This window comes from Taudactylus pleione, unplaced genomic scaffold (genome assembly GCF_031769625.1).
Source record: "Taudactylus pleione unplaced genomic scaffold, aTauple2 ptg000442l, whole genome shotgun sequence".
Lineage (NCBI taxonomy): Eukaryota > Metazoa > Chordata > Amphibia > Anura > Myobatrachidae > Taudactylus > Taudactylus pleione.
In genome coordinates, this window is record NW_028284844.1 from 3,796,497 (window position 1) to 3,812,265 (window position 15,769).

The 15,769-nt window shown below is 47.0% G+C and overlaps 1 protein-coding gene across 2 annotated transcripts in view; it reads right to left on the minus strand.

Annotated features, from left to right (window-relative positions):
• Positions 1 to 15,769, minus strand: part of LOC148505699 (inaD-like protein) — a 319,407-nt gene that overhangs the window by 157,015 nt on the left and 146,623 nt on the right. For both annotated transcript variants that reach the window (XM_088447870.1, XM_088447869.1), the window contains one exon: positions 723 to 837. In XM_088447870.1, coding sequence (XP_088303996.1) covers positions 723 to 837 — 115 coding nt within the window. The remainder of the gene's footprint in view (positions 1 to 722; positions 838 to 15,769) is intronic.

Here is a 15,769-nt window from a genome sequence, read left to right on the forward strand (position 1 = left end):
CTGCATCGCACATCAAACACAAGCCATAGGTGTGCAGGGTATTATACTGCATTATGTGGACTTTCGGAAAATAAATCCCCCTTCGAGGCCAGATCCCTACTTTATGCAGGGAAAACTGGAACACTGTAATACACTTGTAATGATCACGGGCAACATATGACGTCAAAATTGGGCAAATCGGACTGATATATCGTCTGTCCATCCGGTTGGCCGTTCACACTACACGATTGTCACCCTAATCGCATGCGATATCTTCCGGTTGGCCGTGCAGCACGGCCGACCGGAAGACGTCGCATACGACCCGCGGGAGAGCGCTATAGTGCCTACACACTAGCCGATATGCGCGATTTGTCGTGCCGATATCGGCCAAGTGTGTAGCCGGCCTTAGCAAAATTGAAACCGGTAAAATGAAGCAATGTAGAGGGCATTTATAAATCGCAGCACTGGTCGGTAAAAAAGCAAAAAGTTACAATGAAATTGCAAAATTGGACATCAGAACTTTTATATCAGACAATAAACAGCGCAAATACTGAGGTCCTTATTGCTAATTGCTCTCTGCAGAGACAACGTTCTGCCTGTGAACCCTTAAAATGACATAATTCATACCATGGAGAGACTTATGTACTGCAAATAAATATAATTTCATACAAACTAATGAATATATTATATACACACACAATAAAAAAAACATAGATCGAGTATAACAGATAATCAGTTCCTACCATCACTGTCCTCGCTTTCTAGATTAAAGTCCAATGTCTCGGAGCTGGTGGGGTCTTTATACGGAGGAGGCAGCTTCATGGGTGGTGGGGGCCCTCCATGTACCGGGGAAATGCTCTATATTGGGGGGGGTATAATAATATGTTAGGAAATGTAAGATCATCTACATGCACACACTATTTGGATAAAATGTCTCACGATATAGTTTAATAAAATGGATGTTTACCAACATAAATAGAGATGATATCTGTGTCCCAACATAAAACTAAACGGGACAGGAAGACAAGATGAAGGCGATTACACAGTCACTAGATAAATGAATAGAAAGTAAGTAATTACCTGTACTACAGACTGACAGAAATACATGATAAATAAGGGCGTCTGCCCGGTTACCTCACACAATAGACGGCAGCGGGCACAGTAAAACCATTGCGGACCGGCAGGAGTCAACATGGTGCGTTTTATAAAGAAACAAATAGGGAGACGCTTCCCTGCTCTTGTATTTCACAGGACATCGAATTAGCTTTAAGTGGTTCTATTTGGAACATAAATATTGGGTTTTATTTAATTATGCAGGACATGGCCTCACTGCTGATCGCAGAATGCACTTAGGGTAAGGCGTATAGGAGAGCGCCGGCAAGGTGACAGGAACGTACGGGACACAGCCGGACGCTGGGAGCATCTCTGGTGATAAACAGAAAGATAATAATATAACAAGGTGACCAAATGTCCGGTTGGAAAAATAAAATAGGGAAAATAAAAATAAAATAAAAATAAAATAGAGATGAGGAATTGGGAACAGAATGCACTATTCCTAACCAGCATTATTATAGATATTGTTTAAATATCCTCTAAACTGTCCAAACTAACTGCACAACTGACCTCAGGAGACGGTGATACTTACTGCTATCTATATGTACAGTATAAATGAGCAGGGCTCCTGTGTGGACCTCAATGGACAATGTGTTTACAGAATAAAAAGTCTTATTCTTCTAAGACCATTTTTCTCTACAACATTTTTAGTAGGTTATGTCAGAGGATCCTAAACGCCAGCATTACAGGTTTTAAGGATATTCATGCTTGAGTCCAGATGGTTAAATCGAATTCACTGAGGTACTAATTAAGTCATCTGCGCTCAAGGTTATGTGATTATTAGATCATCTCTTGATCTATAAAACACACTTAAGGTCATGTATGAAAACACAGAGCTTTTCTATTTGTGCAGGTGTCTAATAGTCCTCCTAGAACACAGGTTCCCAGTGCCAAGTTTTCCAGATCTCCTCAGAGCATCACAAGTTAAATAAATAGCGCAACCTGTGGAACTTTTAAAATATGCCAGTGACTAATGATTACACCTGTGCACCTGCCAGGAAAACGTGACCTGTGTGGGGTCCTGAGGTCTGAGTTTGAGAACCTCTGTCCTAGAGTAGAGTATTCCAGATTATAAGCCAGGTATTCCCAAAAGTGGCGTATCTAGGGGGGGGGGGGGGTCGAGCAGGGCTCGTGCACTGGGCGACATTGAACCGGCGACGCGGGGATCCTCACTACACAGTAACAAACTCTGCTGGGGGGGAGGGACTACTGTTGGGGGCACTGCTGGGGGGGGCTACTACTGGGGGTACTATATAAGGAGCACTACATTGGAGGGACCACTATTGGGGACACTGCATAGGGGGTTCCACTACTGGGGGCATCGCATATGGGGACCACTACTAGCGGCTATGTATAAGGGGCATTAACAGGGGCACTCTATAAGGGGCATTACTAGGGGCGCTATATAAGTGGCACTACTGGGGGCTCTGCCTAAGGGGCACTGTATAAGGGTGCATTACTGGGGGGACTGTATAAGGGTGCACTACTGTGGGCACTACTCGGGGCACTGTACAAGGGGCACTACTGGGGGAATTGCAAGAGGGGAACTACTACTTGGGGCATTAAGGTACATATGGAATGGAAAGGAATGTTCCCAGAGTGACAAGAAAAGGTGGTGTGTCATGTTGCCAAGACCCCATTTCCAGTGGCCACGCCCCTAGTGACACGTGACCACGCCCACTTTTTCAGTGCACGCACTTAACCTGGGCTTCAACTACCCTAGTTACGCCACTGACTGCCAACCTCAGTCCTCAAGGCACACTATTCATGCCTTATAACCTGGACTGTTAGTGTTCCTTGAGAGCCGTGTTTGAGCTGCCAGGGTTTGTGGCACCTTATAAATAAATTAGGCTGCTGATTCACAGTCTCTGTCCACTTTTCCAGAACTGGAGGGACAGACTGAGAAAGTTCACTATGTCTAACCCCGGTGCCTTCATTTCAGATTTTCCGTTATATTACCAAAATAGGGTTTGATTTGATTTAGTCTCGTTTAGGTCTCAAATTATTCATCAGAGCGAATGAACCATCTTTATTACATGTGGCACTTTTATGTGCTTGTTGAATGACTGTCTCTTCCCCTCCTGCTCTCCCAGCCCAACCCAGAACATCCCCCGGATGAAACACCTAAATACGTATGTAATAACAGACACCAATAATATCCCTGGATCCAGAATATTAAGACATAATGATACCGAGATATCTCTTTGTATTAACCAATGCCCTTTTTCTTTTGGTTACTGTTTTTGTTTGGGTTGCTTTGCACTTAGTTTAGTTGATTATGTTACCTTGAGGTCCTTGGCAAAAATAAGGACAGTAATGCGAGAATTACGAGATGGTTCTTGGCGTTACAAACTTTAAAATTTTCAGTGGAACACAGGCCAGGAAGCCAGCTGGCCAATGCAGACGCATTGTCACGCGTTTATTGTTTGGGGGCTTCAGTTGTTCCGCCCCACAGGTCGAAACAAAGGGGGGGGGGGGGTATGTGATAGGATCACTGGTAAAGTGGTCTGTGGCAGGTACATTGGTCCCAGATTCCTATCTTATGTGTTCTAAACCCCCAGGAGAAAGTCTGCACTGTAGCAGGCTTGAGTCTCGGCTTTTTGAAAAGCCGGTTTGGGACCTGGGGGTTGTGGGTGAGAGGAGAGGGAGGGCTCCACCCACGGCCACTCCAGGTTTTGGTTCTCGCAGCCTGGTAACAGGCTTGTTAGGGTTCCCACCTGAGAGTGGCCAATATAAGCCTAGTGTGTTTAGGGCTGAGTGTCTCAACTGGGAGAGCAGACAGGGAGTTTGCTCAGAGACACTGGGAAAACCTATCCTGTGAGTGTTGTGCTGTGCCTTTGTTGCTGGTGAGGGCATTAGGCCTTGCCAGGTTCTGGTAGTGAGGGAACCACCTGTGAAGTTAGTGCCCCGACAGGGCTAGGATTTATGTTTATGTTTTCTTTATCTTATTTCTGACATTGTACAATAAAGACTGGCGCCGACCAGCTTGTACTCGAATCCAGTCTGGCGTACTGTTTTCCCGGCTGCCGTGTGTGTAAGGAAGGAGTCACCTACCCAGGAGAGGGACCTCCTAATCTGTCTGTGTCACAATATGGTGGAGAATGCGGGCACCCACACACACTGAAGTTGCAGCGAGAGGAAAACTTTCCGTTTAAAAATTAAAGGGACAGACACCCAATTGGTGAGTGTGGAAATAACGCTGTGTCCTTGGAGTCCCATAGAGGAGGCGTCAGCCAATGCTCAGAGAGGCAAGGTTCAGCTTCCAACCTACACCCCAGGACAAAATGGAGGACATTATTAAGGCCTTGCTCCAAGCTACAGCAGCTCAGCAGGAATCCATCAGGGTGCAACTGTTGGCCTTGGAGACAGCCCACAGGCAACAACAGGTCGCCGTCGAGGAAACCCGCCAGGCCTTAGCGGAAAACAGCAAGGCCTTAGCGGAAAACAGCCGGGCCATAAAAGAGGTGGTACAGCACCTGGTCGCCCAGCCCAGAGATGTTACTACTGGTCCTCCCACCACCACTCACTCCATACGAGCCAGTCACTTCCTCCAAAAGATGACTTCGGGCGATGATGTGGAGGCCTACCTCACCGCATTTGAAAGAACGGCCGAAAGGGAGAGTTGGCCCAAGGAGCAGTGGGCAAGTCTGGTGGCACCTTTTCTGTCGGGGGACCCTCAAAAGGCCTATTTCGACTTATGCCTGGCTGATGCCAAGGACTATAAAAAACTAAAACAGGAGATCCTAACTCGCTTGGGAGTCACCACCTTTGTTCGTGCCCAACGGGTCCACCGCTGGGAGTTCCATATGGACAAGCCTCCACGTTCACAGATGCATGACCGCGTCCATCTGTCCTCAAAATGGCTACAGCCCGAGACGCTGACGGGACCACAGATCGTGGAAATGGTCGTGATGGACCGGTACCTGCGATCATTACCTGTGACTCTGCGCAAATGGGTGAGCCATGGTCCGCGGACCAGTTGGTCGAGCTGGTGGAGAGGTATGTGGCGGCTGAGGAGCTGATGAGTATGCCCCACCGAGCCCCGATGGCGCACCGGCGAACTCCCACAGACACTGGTAAGACTGTTCCGGGGGAGAAGGGTGCTGGGCGGTGGGATGTACCTAAGACTGAGGGTGCAGAACCTGGAGACAGGCCTGCCAGGCCGGGAAGGTTCTTGCCCCGTAAACGACTAGACATTAATATGACTCAGTGTTTCCGATGTGGTGGCTTCGGCCATATTGCCGCTAATTGTTCACTTACAACTGAACCTATGCAATGTGATACTGCTCATGTCTACCACAGGGGGTCTTTCTTTGCACAGATAGCCTGTACGGCTGACCGGCAGGCTGAGACTGATAAGCACATGTGTGTAATCACTGTAGATGGCAACCGAGTAGAGGCACTGTTAGACTCTGGTAGCTTGGTGACACTTATAAAAGCTGAGCTGGTGAACCCCTTGCGGCGTGAGGGAAAACTGTTGGTGTGACCTACATTTCCTTTAGGATACTCGATATTATGTTACTGCCGAGGTGAACATCGAGACACCATGTGGTTCTGCTATAGTTTCTGTGGGTTTGGTGCCTGGTCTGATGTACGATGCAATATTGGGGAGAGACTTTGCTCACTTCTGGAAGTTGTGGGAAAGCCGTTTTGTTCCAGAGGTGAACAACCCCGATCCATTTGAGAAGGTTGTCGATGTAGTGGAGGAGTCAGAGTTATTCCCTTTTTCTACTATGATTGGCGAACTGGAGAATGCGGAGCGTGACGGTGGCCCGCCAACTGATGTGCCTCCCATTGAGGTGGGAAGTGTTGTTGGGCCAGGTGATCGTCTGCCTGATTTAGAGGTCAGAAGAGAGGTCTTTGCCGTGGAGCAGTTGAATGATCCTACTTTGGTAAAAGCCAGGGAGAATGTAAAAGTAGTTGATGGTAAACCCGTAGACCCTGATAGTCCTTTGTCCTATCCCCACATGGCAATGTGGCAGGATTTGTTATATCAGGTGACTAAGAAGGGGGAAGATGTTGTGGAACAACTAATAGTTCCCAAAGCCTACAGAAGAACAGTGTTGGATCTGGCCCATGGTCATATAAAGGCAGGCTATCTAGGGGTAGAGAAAACCACTGAGCGAATAATGCAGAGGTTTTTCTGGCCCGGGCTTCATAAAGAGGTATCTGACTTTTGCGCATCCTGCCCTGAGTGTCAGTATCATGCTCCCAGGCCACATTTTAAGGGTCCACTAGTTCCATTGCCTATTATAGAGGTGCCGTTTGAAAGAATAGCGATGGATTTGGTTGGACCCTTAATGAAGTCTGCCAGGGGACACCAGTATATTCTGGTCATAATGGATTACGCTACCAGGTACCCGGAAGCGATCCCGTTGCGCAATACGTCAACCAAGACCATTGCCAGAGAGCTAGTTCATGTCTTTAGCAGGCTGGGTATACCTAAGGAGATACTAACTGACCAGGGTACACAGTTTATGTCAAAAGTCATGAAAGAGTTATGCCGCCTGTTCAAAATCGAACAGTTAAGAACTTCGGTTTATCACCCCCAAACCTATGGGCTGGTCGAGAGGTTTAACAAGACGTTAAAACACATGCTTAGGAAAGTGGTCGACAAGGATGGTAGGGATTGGGATTACTTATTGCCGTATTTATTGTTGGCCATAAGAGAAGAACCCCAGTCCTCCACCGGGTTTTCACCCTTCGATTTGTTGTATGGGAGACACCCAAGGGGGTTACTAGACATTGCCAAAGAGACATGGGAGGGGCAGTCTAGTCCTTACAAAACGGTGATTGAGTATGTTTCTCAAATGCAGGAGAGAATTGCTGCGGTAGTGCCGATAGTGAGAGAGCACCTGGAACAGGCTCAACAGGCACAGCACAGGGTATACAACCGCAATACTCGGTTACGCAGCTTTGCTCCTGGGGACAGAGTGTTAGTATTGGTTCCCACTGTGGAAAGTAAACTTTTGGCTAAATGGCAAGGGCCCTTTGAAATCTTAGAAAGAGTGGGGCAGGTCATTAACAAAGTTTACCAGCCGGGGAAAAGAAAGCCGGAACAGATATACCATATAAATCTGTTAAAGCCCTGGAAAGATAGAACGGTACTGTCGGCCGTCCGAGCCCCTCCAGTAAATCTAGGGCCCTTAGTTCCCGAAGTGACAGTGGCGCGGCGGCCATTTTTCCGGTGTTCTGACCAGCAGTGACACCCGACGCGGGACCTCGGACAGGTAAGTTTAAAAAAAAAATATGGGTGCAGTGTGTGCGGTTGCCGGGCCCCCCTGGACCCGGGGGCCCGTGTGCCCCGACCACACTGCACCCAATATAGATACGCCACTGTGTGTGCCATGGATACACTTGTCAGTTAAGCATATAAAGCAAATCTAATGCTGCCCATCCACTAGGCGATTAAACCTAGTGATGGATCGATAACGACGGTCGTTATCGCACCATCGCTTGGTAATAGACCGCAAATCGGGCAGTAAAATGTTAAAAACGACCAGCGATGCGCACGCCCGCTGGTCGTTTTTAACATCAATCATCGCCCGAACATGACGGTCAACCTGACGACCGCAGTCATGTTGCCATGTTCGGGGACGATTGATCTGCATACACTGAACGTCTGAACGTTCAGTATATGCACTTCACCCCGCGGGAGACGACGGCTTCGTAATCGTGCCGTCGTCCCCGCATCGTGTAGTAGATGGGCAGCATTAACCAATCAGCTTCAGGGCTTCCCACCAGGGAACAACTTCAGATACACTCAATCCGCTTGGATATACGTTCGTCACTCAATGATATCACAGCAACGATTTATGGAAATCAGACGCATATACTGCTGTACTGCCAGTTGCAGATGGTCTGTCTTTTCTCTTCAAATAAAGAGACAGCCTGCGGTGCCAGCTCTCTTATATTCTCCTAGCCCACAATTCTCCTTCTGGTTGTTACTGATAGGCAGAGGGAGGTTGGATCTCATCTCCTCATCTCCCAGCAACAACAAAATGGCTGCTGTGGAGGATAACCTACAACTGAATGGACAGATGTTCCTCTTACATTCCGGCCAATGATATGGCTATATTCTGGGCAGATAACTTGCTAACTCTGAATTTAGGAATCAGCATTTGCATTGCTCCATAAGAAACCAAAAAGGCGATTGCAACTTGCACCAGTTAAAAGCCAATGGCCCATCAGTTAGTAAAAGTGCACGAAATAGTACATTATGCCATCGAGCCATGCGGTCCGATTCTGAGCCGCACTCCACGCCGATGTTCCCGGAGTACAGTGATTTCTGCTACTGTGCATACGCAAAAAAAACCCCTAAAACCTCTTACGGTGCATGCGTTACACTGTGTGTACTCAGAGAGGGGCAGATGACACGGAGAAGCAAGGTATCAGAATTGTACTGGAAATTTGCTGGGCGGTGACTGGGAGGCGGCTATTCACAGACACGGAGATGGTCCATCTTGTGGGCGTGTTATGGGAGTGTCAGGAGTGTGTCACTGAACTGGTTGCGTACACAGATGCTTAATCGCTCACATTGGCGGCCATTGGTGTGGATTAACAGATAGACAGTAAAAAGGTCAACAGTGTCTAGACAGACACCAGATGTTAGACAGTCAATAGGTCGACATGGACAATAGGTTGACACTAAATGTCAACATGTACAAATGGGCTACAAAAATTGTCGCCACATGATTTTTTAATATTTATTTTAGCCCTAATCTTCACCCTAACCCTCCCTCCTGGTGCTTAACCCTAACCGTCCCTGCTAGTGCCTAACCCTAATCCTCCGATAAGTGCCTAACCCTAACCGTCCCTTCTAGTGCCTAACCCTAATCCTCCGGTAAGTGCCTAACCCTAATTCTCCGGTAAGTGCCTAACCCTAACCCTTCCTTCTAGTGCCTAACCCTAACCCTCCCTTGTGCTTAACCCTCCCTTCTAGTGCCTAACCCTAACCCTCCCTTGTGCTTAACCCTAACCCTCCCTTCTAAAGCCTAACCCTAACCCTCCCTTGTGCCTAACCCTAACCGTCCCTTCTAGTGCCTAACCCTAATCCTCCGGTAAATGCCAAACCCTAACCCTCCCTTGTGCCTAACCCTAACCATCCCTTCTAGTGCCTAACCCTCCCTAACCCTAACCATCGGGGTAAGTGCCAAACCCTAACCCTCCGGTAAGGGCCTAACCATAAAAAACTAAACAAAAAATATCACGTGTCGAACATTTTTGGATTGACCTTTGACCATGTCGACCGTTTGTACCCGTCGACCTTTAGTGTGTCGACTTATTGTCCGTCTAATATCTGGTGTCTATCTAGACATTGTCAACCTTTTTGCTGTCTTGCCTATAACCCGGAGGCCATACTCAGACGGACAATCTGCGCCTAGCATAAGGCTGGTGCAAGTTTCGATGGCGCAACCAATGGTGGTGCCTACGCAGCGTCTGAAGATACTGAAAGTGGGCGTCTCAGTCCTTGCACAGTCAGAGGCACAGCAGTACACCCAGGGAAGGGCTGATACCAGTATTAGCATATAGTCACAGACACACGGCAGTACACCCAGGGAAGGCTGATACCAGTATTAGCATATAGTCACAGACACACGGCAGTACACCCGGGGAAGGGCTGATGCCAGTATTAGCATATAGTCACAGACACACGGCAGTACACCCGGGGAAGGGCTGATACCAGCATTAGCATATAGTCACAGACACACGGCAGTACACCCGGGGAAGGGCTGATACCAGCATTAGCATATAGTCACAGACACACGGCAGTACACCCGGGGAAGGGCTGATACCAGCATTAGCATATAGTCACAGACACACGGCAGTACACCCGGGGAAGGGCTGATACCAGCATTAGCATATAGTCACATACACACGGCAGTACACCCAGGGAAGGCTGATGCCTGTATTAGCATATAGTCACAGACACACGGCAGTACACCCGGGGAAGGGCTGATACCAGCATTAGCATATAGTCACAGACACACGGCAGTACACCCGGGGAAGGGCTGATACCAGCATTAGCATATAGTCACATACACACGGCAGTACACCCAGGGAAGGCTGATGCCAGTATTAGCATATAGTCACAGACACACGGCAGTACACCCGGGGAAGGGCTGATGCCAGCATTAGCATATAGTCACAGACACACGGCAGTACACCCAGGGAAGGGCTGATACCAGCATTAGCATATAGTCACAGACACACGGCAGTACACCCAGGGAAGGGCTGATACCAGCATTAGCATATAGTCACAGACACAAGGCTGTACACCCGGGGAAGGGCTGATACCAGCATTAGCATATAGTCACAGACACACGGCAGTACACCCGGGGAAGGCTGATACCAGCATTAGCATATAGTCACAGACACACGGCAGTACACCCGGGGAAGGGCTGATAGCAGCATTAGCATATAGTCACAGACACACGGCAGTACACCCGGGGAAGGGCTGATACCAGCATTAGCATATAGTCACAGACACACGGCAGTACACCCGGGGAAGGGCTGATACCAGCATTAGCATATAGTCACAGACACACGGCAGTACACCCGGGGAAGGGCTGATACCAGCATTAGCATATAGTCACAGACACACGGCAGTACACCCGGGGAAGGGCTGATACCAGCATTAGCATATAGTCACAGACACACGGCAGTACACCCGGGGAAGGGCTGATACCAGCATTAGCATATAGTCACATACACACGGCAGTACAACCAGGGAAGGCTGATGCCTGTATTAGCATATAGTCACAGACACACGGCAGTACACCCGTGGAAGGGCTGATACCAGCATTAGCATATAGTCACAGACACACGGCAGTACACCTGGGGAAGGGCTGATACCAGCATTAGCATATAGTCACAGACACACGGCAGTACACCCGGGGAAGGGCTGATACCAGCATTAGCATATAGACACATACACACGGCAGTACACCCAGGGAAGGCTGATGCCAGCATTAGCATATAGTCACAGACACACGGCAGTACACCCGGGGAAGGGCTGATGCCAGCATTAGCATATAGTCACAGACACACGGCAGTACACCCGGGGAAGGGCTGATGCCAGCATTAGCATATAGTCACAGACACACGGCAGTACACCCAGGGAAGGGCTGATACCAGCATTAGCATATAGTCACAGACACACGGCAGTACACCCGGGGAAGGGCTGATACCAGCATTAGCATATAGTCACAGACACAAGGCTGTACACCCGGGGAAGGGCTGATACCAGCATTAGCATATAGTCACAGACACACGGCAGTACACCCGGGGAAGGGCTGATACCAGCATTAGCATATAGTCACATACACACGGCAGTACACCCAGGGAAGGCTGATGCCTGTATTAGCATATAGTCACAGACACACGGCAGTACACCCAGGGAAGGGCTGATACCAGCATTAGCATATAGTCACAGACACACGGCAGTACACCCAGGGAAGGGCTGATGCCAGCATTAGCATATAGTCACAGACACACGGCAGTACACCCAGGGAAGGGCTGATGCCAGCATTAGCATAAAGTTACAGAGGCCCCTATGGCGAAAGATGCTAAAGGAGTCGCAGCAGCTTGCTCGGAATCAGCCCCGGAGTCTGTCACATGCTCTCATGGGAGCTGTGATTATCTGTACCAAACCACAGCCCTCTACATGAGCATGGCCTTGTACAGCAGTGCCTCATGCCTCAGTGAGGTCACTGGTACCTAGTGAATTAGGCTGCAGACTAGCAAACGGCTTTCACTTTCAGATATTCCGTTTCACATTAGCTGAACAAGAATATAACACCCGAGCACTAATACATAATATTATTTATTATTATTATTATTATTAGTAATAATGAATATCCTGCAAGTAAACACATCCGCTAACTAACGAGTGACATGCAATCAGGAAGCCTAATTAGAGAAGATAATTACTGGTTTCTGAATATCAATGCTACACTTTGGGAAATATGTTAATTGAATAAGTCATGGTTTACTTAAAAGTAAGCGCCATCTGGAGACGCCTCGAAAACGCTTAGTCACAAAAAAATGAATAGATGTGAGCGATTTGTCTGAGTAATTAAAGCAATATAATTATACTAATGATTAAGACTATTAGTAAAATAGCTGCAAACTACAGCAAAACATGATGCACCAAGCTGTAAAGCATGCCCATCTGCTCTAATGATTCATTTGGCATTAAACAGAAGGATGAAGTCCACGCTTGCACTCTACGTGAACATAAGGCGTGGACAACATTGCACATCTGGGTCTGGTAGTGGAATGGGCATATACAGATTATGGGGGAAACCATGCTGGCTGGACCAGTATGTACCTAATTATTTACTAGGAACCAGTGACATCATAAAGGCACTGCCTAATATTCATGAGGCCCGACTAATATTCATGAGGCCTGACTAATATTCATGAGGCCTGACTAATATTCATGAGGCCTGACTAATATTCATGAGGCCTGACTAATATTCATGAGGCCTGACTAATATTCAGTGAACAAGTAGATCAGCATACAATATAGCTGCATTTGTCATGGGGTTATGTAACAACTGCACAGCCTTCTCATACCCCTTTCAGGCATACAGCAAAAACCCGGGTTTTTGCTATATGTGAACAGAAATGACCCTGCTCTGTACCAGGGTTTTTCCCGGGTGAACCCCTGGTAGGCTCTAGTGTGAGTACATCCAAGCCAGGTTTCTAGACCCGGGTTTTAAGAAAACGTTCTCATTGGCTGTTCCGTGCACCGGCAGATGACACCAACTGCAGTCACCCGGACCACATGACAGGGGAGCAAATTAATTTAAGTGTGTATTATTTTATGTTTAACTTTTTTATGTGATTTTGTCTTTGTATAGACCAAGACTTTCTAGAGGATATATTCACAACTATCTTATATTGTAATGTAAACATTTATTGGTTTTCGATAAAATTAAAAAAAAAAATACATTGGAAACAAGTTTGAGGCCTTTACTCTAAAAATGCTAATTTTTATATTAGGTCATTACTGTGAATTAAAAAAAATAAATAAAAATGTTCCTTTTAAATCCACACCAAATTTCAGACCCGGGTTTAGTGTGAATGTATACGAACCCCGAAATTTCCGGGGTTTTGGTGTAGTGTGAAAGGGGGTTTCATCGATTTTGTCCCTCACTATTCTACCTTCTCCATCCATAGACTTCAGCTTTCTGCCTCATTATTCTTCCCTTTCCTTCATTATAAATCATTATTCTACCTCCTCCATCCATCGACTTTGTCCCTCACTATTCTTTTTTTTTTTTTTTAAACTCTTTTTATTAAGCAAATCACAATAGAATAAAGCAGTCAAATATTCAAAAATAAATTACAACACATAATATACCTATGACATAAAAACTATAACAATACAAAACAGTAATAAAGTGATTCATTTTTTCTTTGTAGTAAGGGAAAAGTTTAGAAGCAAGAAAAAATATCTCGCGGCAACGGTGTGGCAAACCGTCTAGGAGCGAGAGAAGAAAAAAAATGTAAGGGAGAAAAAACCAAACAAACAAAGAAAACAAGAGAAGATAAGGGGGAAGAGAGGTGGGTGGACTCTACATAGGAAAACAACACCTCTTAAATCTAAATATAATAAAAAAAGAGGGGAAAAAATACTTTTTTCTAAGATTAAATATTGAATGGAGAAGGAATGTTTTGGTATGTCAACCAAGGGGACCATATATTATCAAAAGATTTCGATGTATTGCGTAATAAAGTTGTCATGTATTCCATCTTGTAGACATACCATACACGTGATAATATTACCTGCATAGGAGAAGGACTAGGGTTTTTCCAATCCGCTGCTATTTGGCAGGTCATAGCAGATACTATGTGTCGGAATAGCTTATTCTGATACCGGGACAGGGTGGGTAGGTACAAGGGAAGGAGAAAATGCTGAGGATCAGAGGGAATAGTGGTCTCAAAGAGGTGCGAAAGGAGATCTATAACCTCCTGCCATATACTGGCTATTTTGGGACAGGTCCACCATATATGCAAAAAAGTGCCCTTACCACGGCAGCCCCTCCAGCACCTATCCGAAGCATCCGGAAACATTACTCGTAGTCGCGATGGAACAGAATACCATCCATATAGCAAATTGTAAATATTTTCCTTAATTTTGACGCTAATAGAGCTGGCGGCGGCATTGTCCCAAATTTCCGTCCAATCCTCAGCATCTATAGAGTGTCCCAAATCTCGTTCCCACGCCAATTCATGAGAATCCCGAATGGGACTTCCCTTAACAAAGAGTAAATAGTAGAGATAAGGTCCCTAGTGGAGGGTCGTCTCCAACATATAGACTCAAAGGAAGTCAAAGGTCTGCTAATCAGGATCGAGCTAATTTTGGAGTGGAAATGTCTAATTTGTAGAAACCGAAAAAAATCTTTGGATGGGATTGCTACACTATCTTGGATTTCAGAAAATTGTGGAAAATTTGTATCTATAGTGATGTTGTTTAAATAGTAAATATTACCCGATGACCAGGCAGTAAAGGATGATTTGCATAAGCCTGGAGGGAAAATAGGATTATGAAATAATGGAATCAAAGGGGACGGGCCTGGGAAGAACTTAAAACGTCTATTGATTAAATCCCAAATTGCTAAAGAACGGGAAACTACAGGGCGAGAAGAAACCATCCGGGGGCGATGAATCCTAGAAAGCCATAACAGGGAAGATACAGTAGACAAACCCAGCTCCTCAGCTTCGATAGCGACCCAGACCTTCCTTGCGTTAAAATGACACCACTGAGCACAATGAGAGAGCTGCGCAGCATAATAATATTTACTAAAATCAGGGATACACAATCCTCCTCCCCTGCAAGGCCGCTGAAGCAACTTTAGTCTGATCCGCGGGCGTTTCCGGTTCCATATGAAATATGAAGTTTGGTACTGAAGGAATTTGAACACGTATGGAGGGATGTGAATCGGGAGGGTATGAAATAAATACAAGAGCCGAGGGAGAACGCTCATCATAACCGAATGTATTCTGCCTATCCAAGAGATAAGATCATTGGACCAGTCATGCAAATCAGACTTAATACAATCTAGAAGGCTGGGAAAGTTTGCCTTAAACAGCTGATGATAGTGATGACTTAAGAAAACCCCGAGATATTTGATCTTTTTATGCCAGGTACAAGGGAGCATGGTCTCTAGGGTTTGTTTTAGGGGGAAGCAATCGGGAAGCCGACTGCCTAAATACCGGCAGCCGGCTTCCCGACTCTCATATCCCGGCAAGGGTGAAATGCCGGGCGTCTAAATGTAGACGCCCGCATTTCCCGACGCCGTGAGACCGGCATCACGATCGTAGTGATGCCGGGCGCTGCGAGCGGACAGCCGCGGGGGGGAGGGTTAGGTTTAGGGCTCCCGGGGAGGACTTAGGGTTAGGCACCCCCCGGGAGGGTTAGGGTTAGGCTAGGGGGAGGAAGGGTTAGGGTTAGGCACCCCCGGGGGGGAACTTAGGGTTAGGCACCCCCCGAGGGACTTAGGTTTAGGCAGCGGGGAAGGGAGTTGTTAGGGTTAGGCACTTAGAGGGGGGATTAGGGTTAGGCACCCCTAAGGAGGGTTAGGGTTAGGTTAGTGGATATCCACGATCGGGATTTCCAGCGCTGTTGGGCTTCCGCTGCTTCGCACTCTGCTCCTGTCGGGCTGCC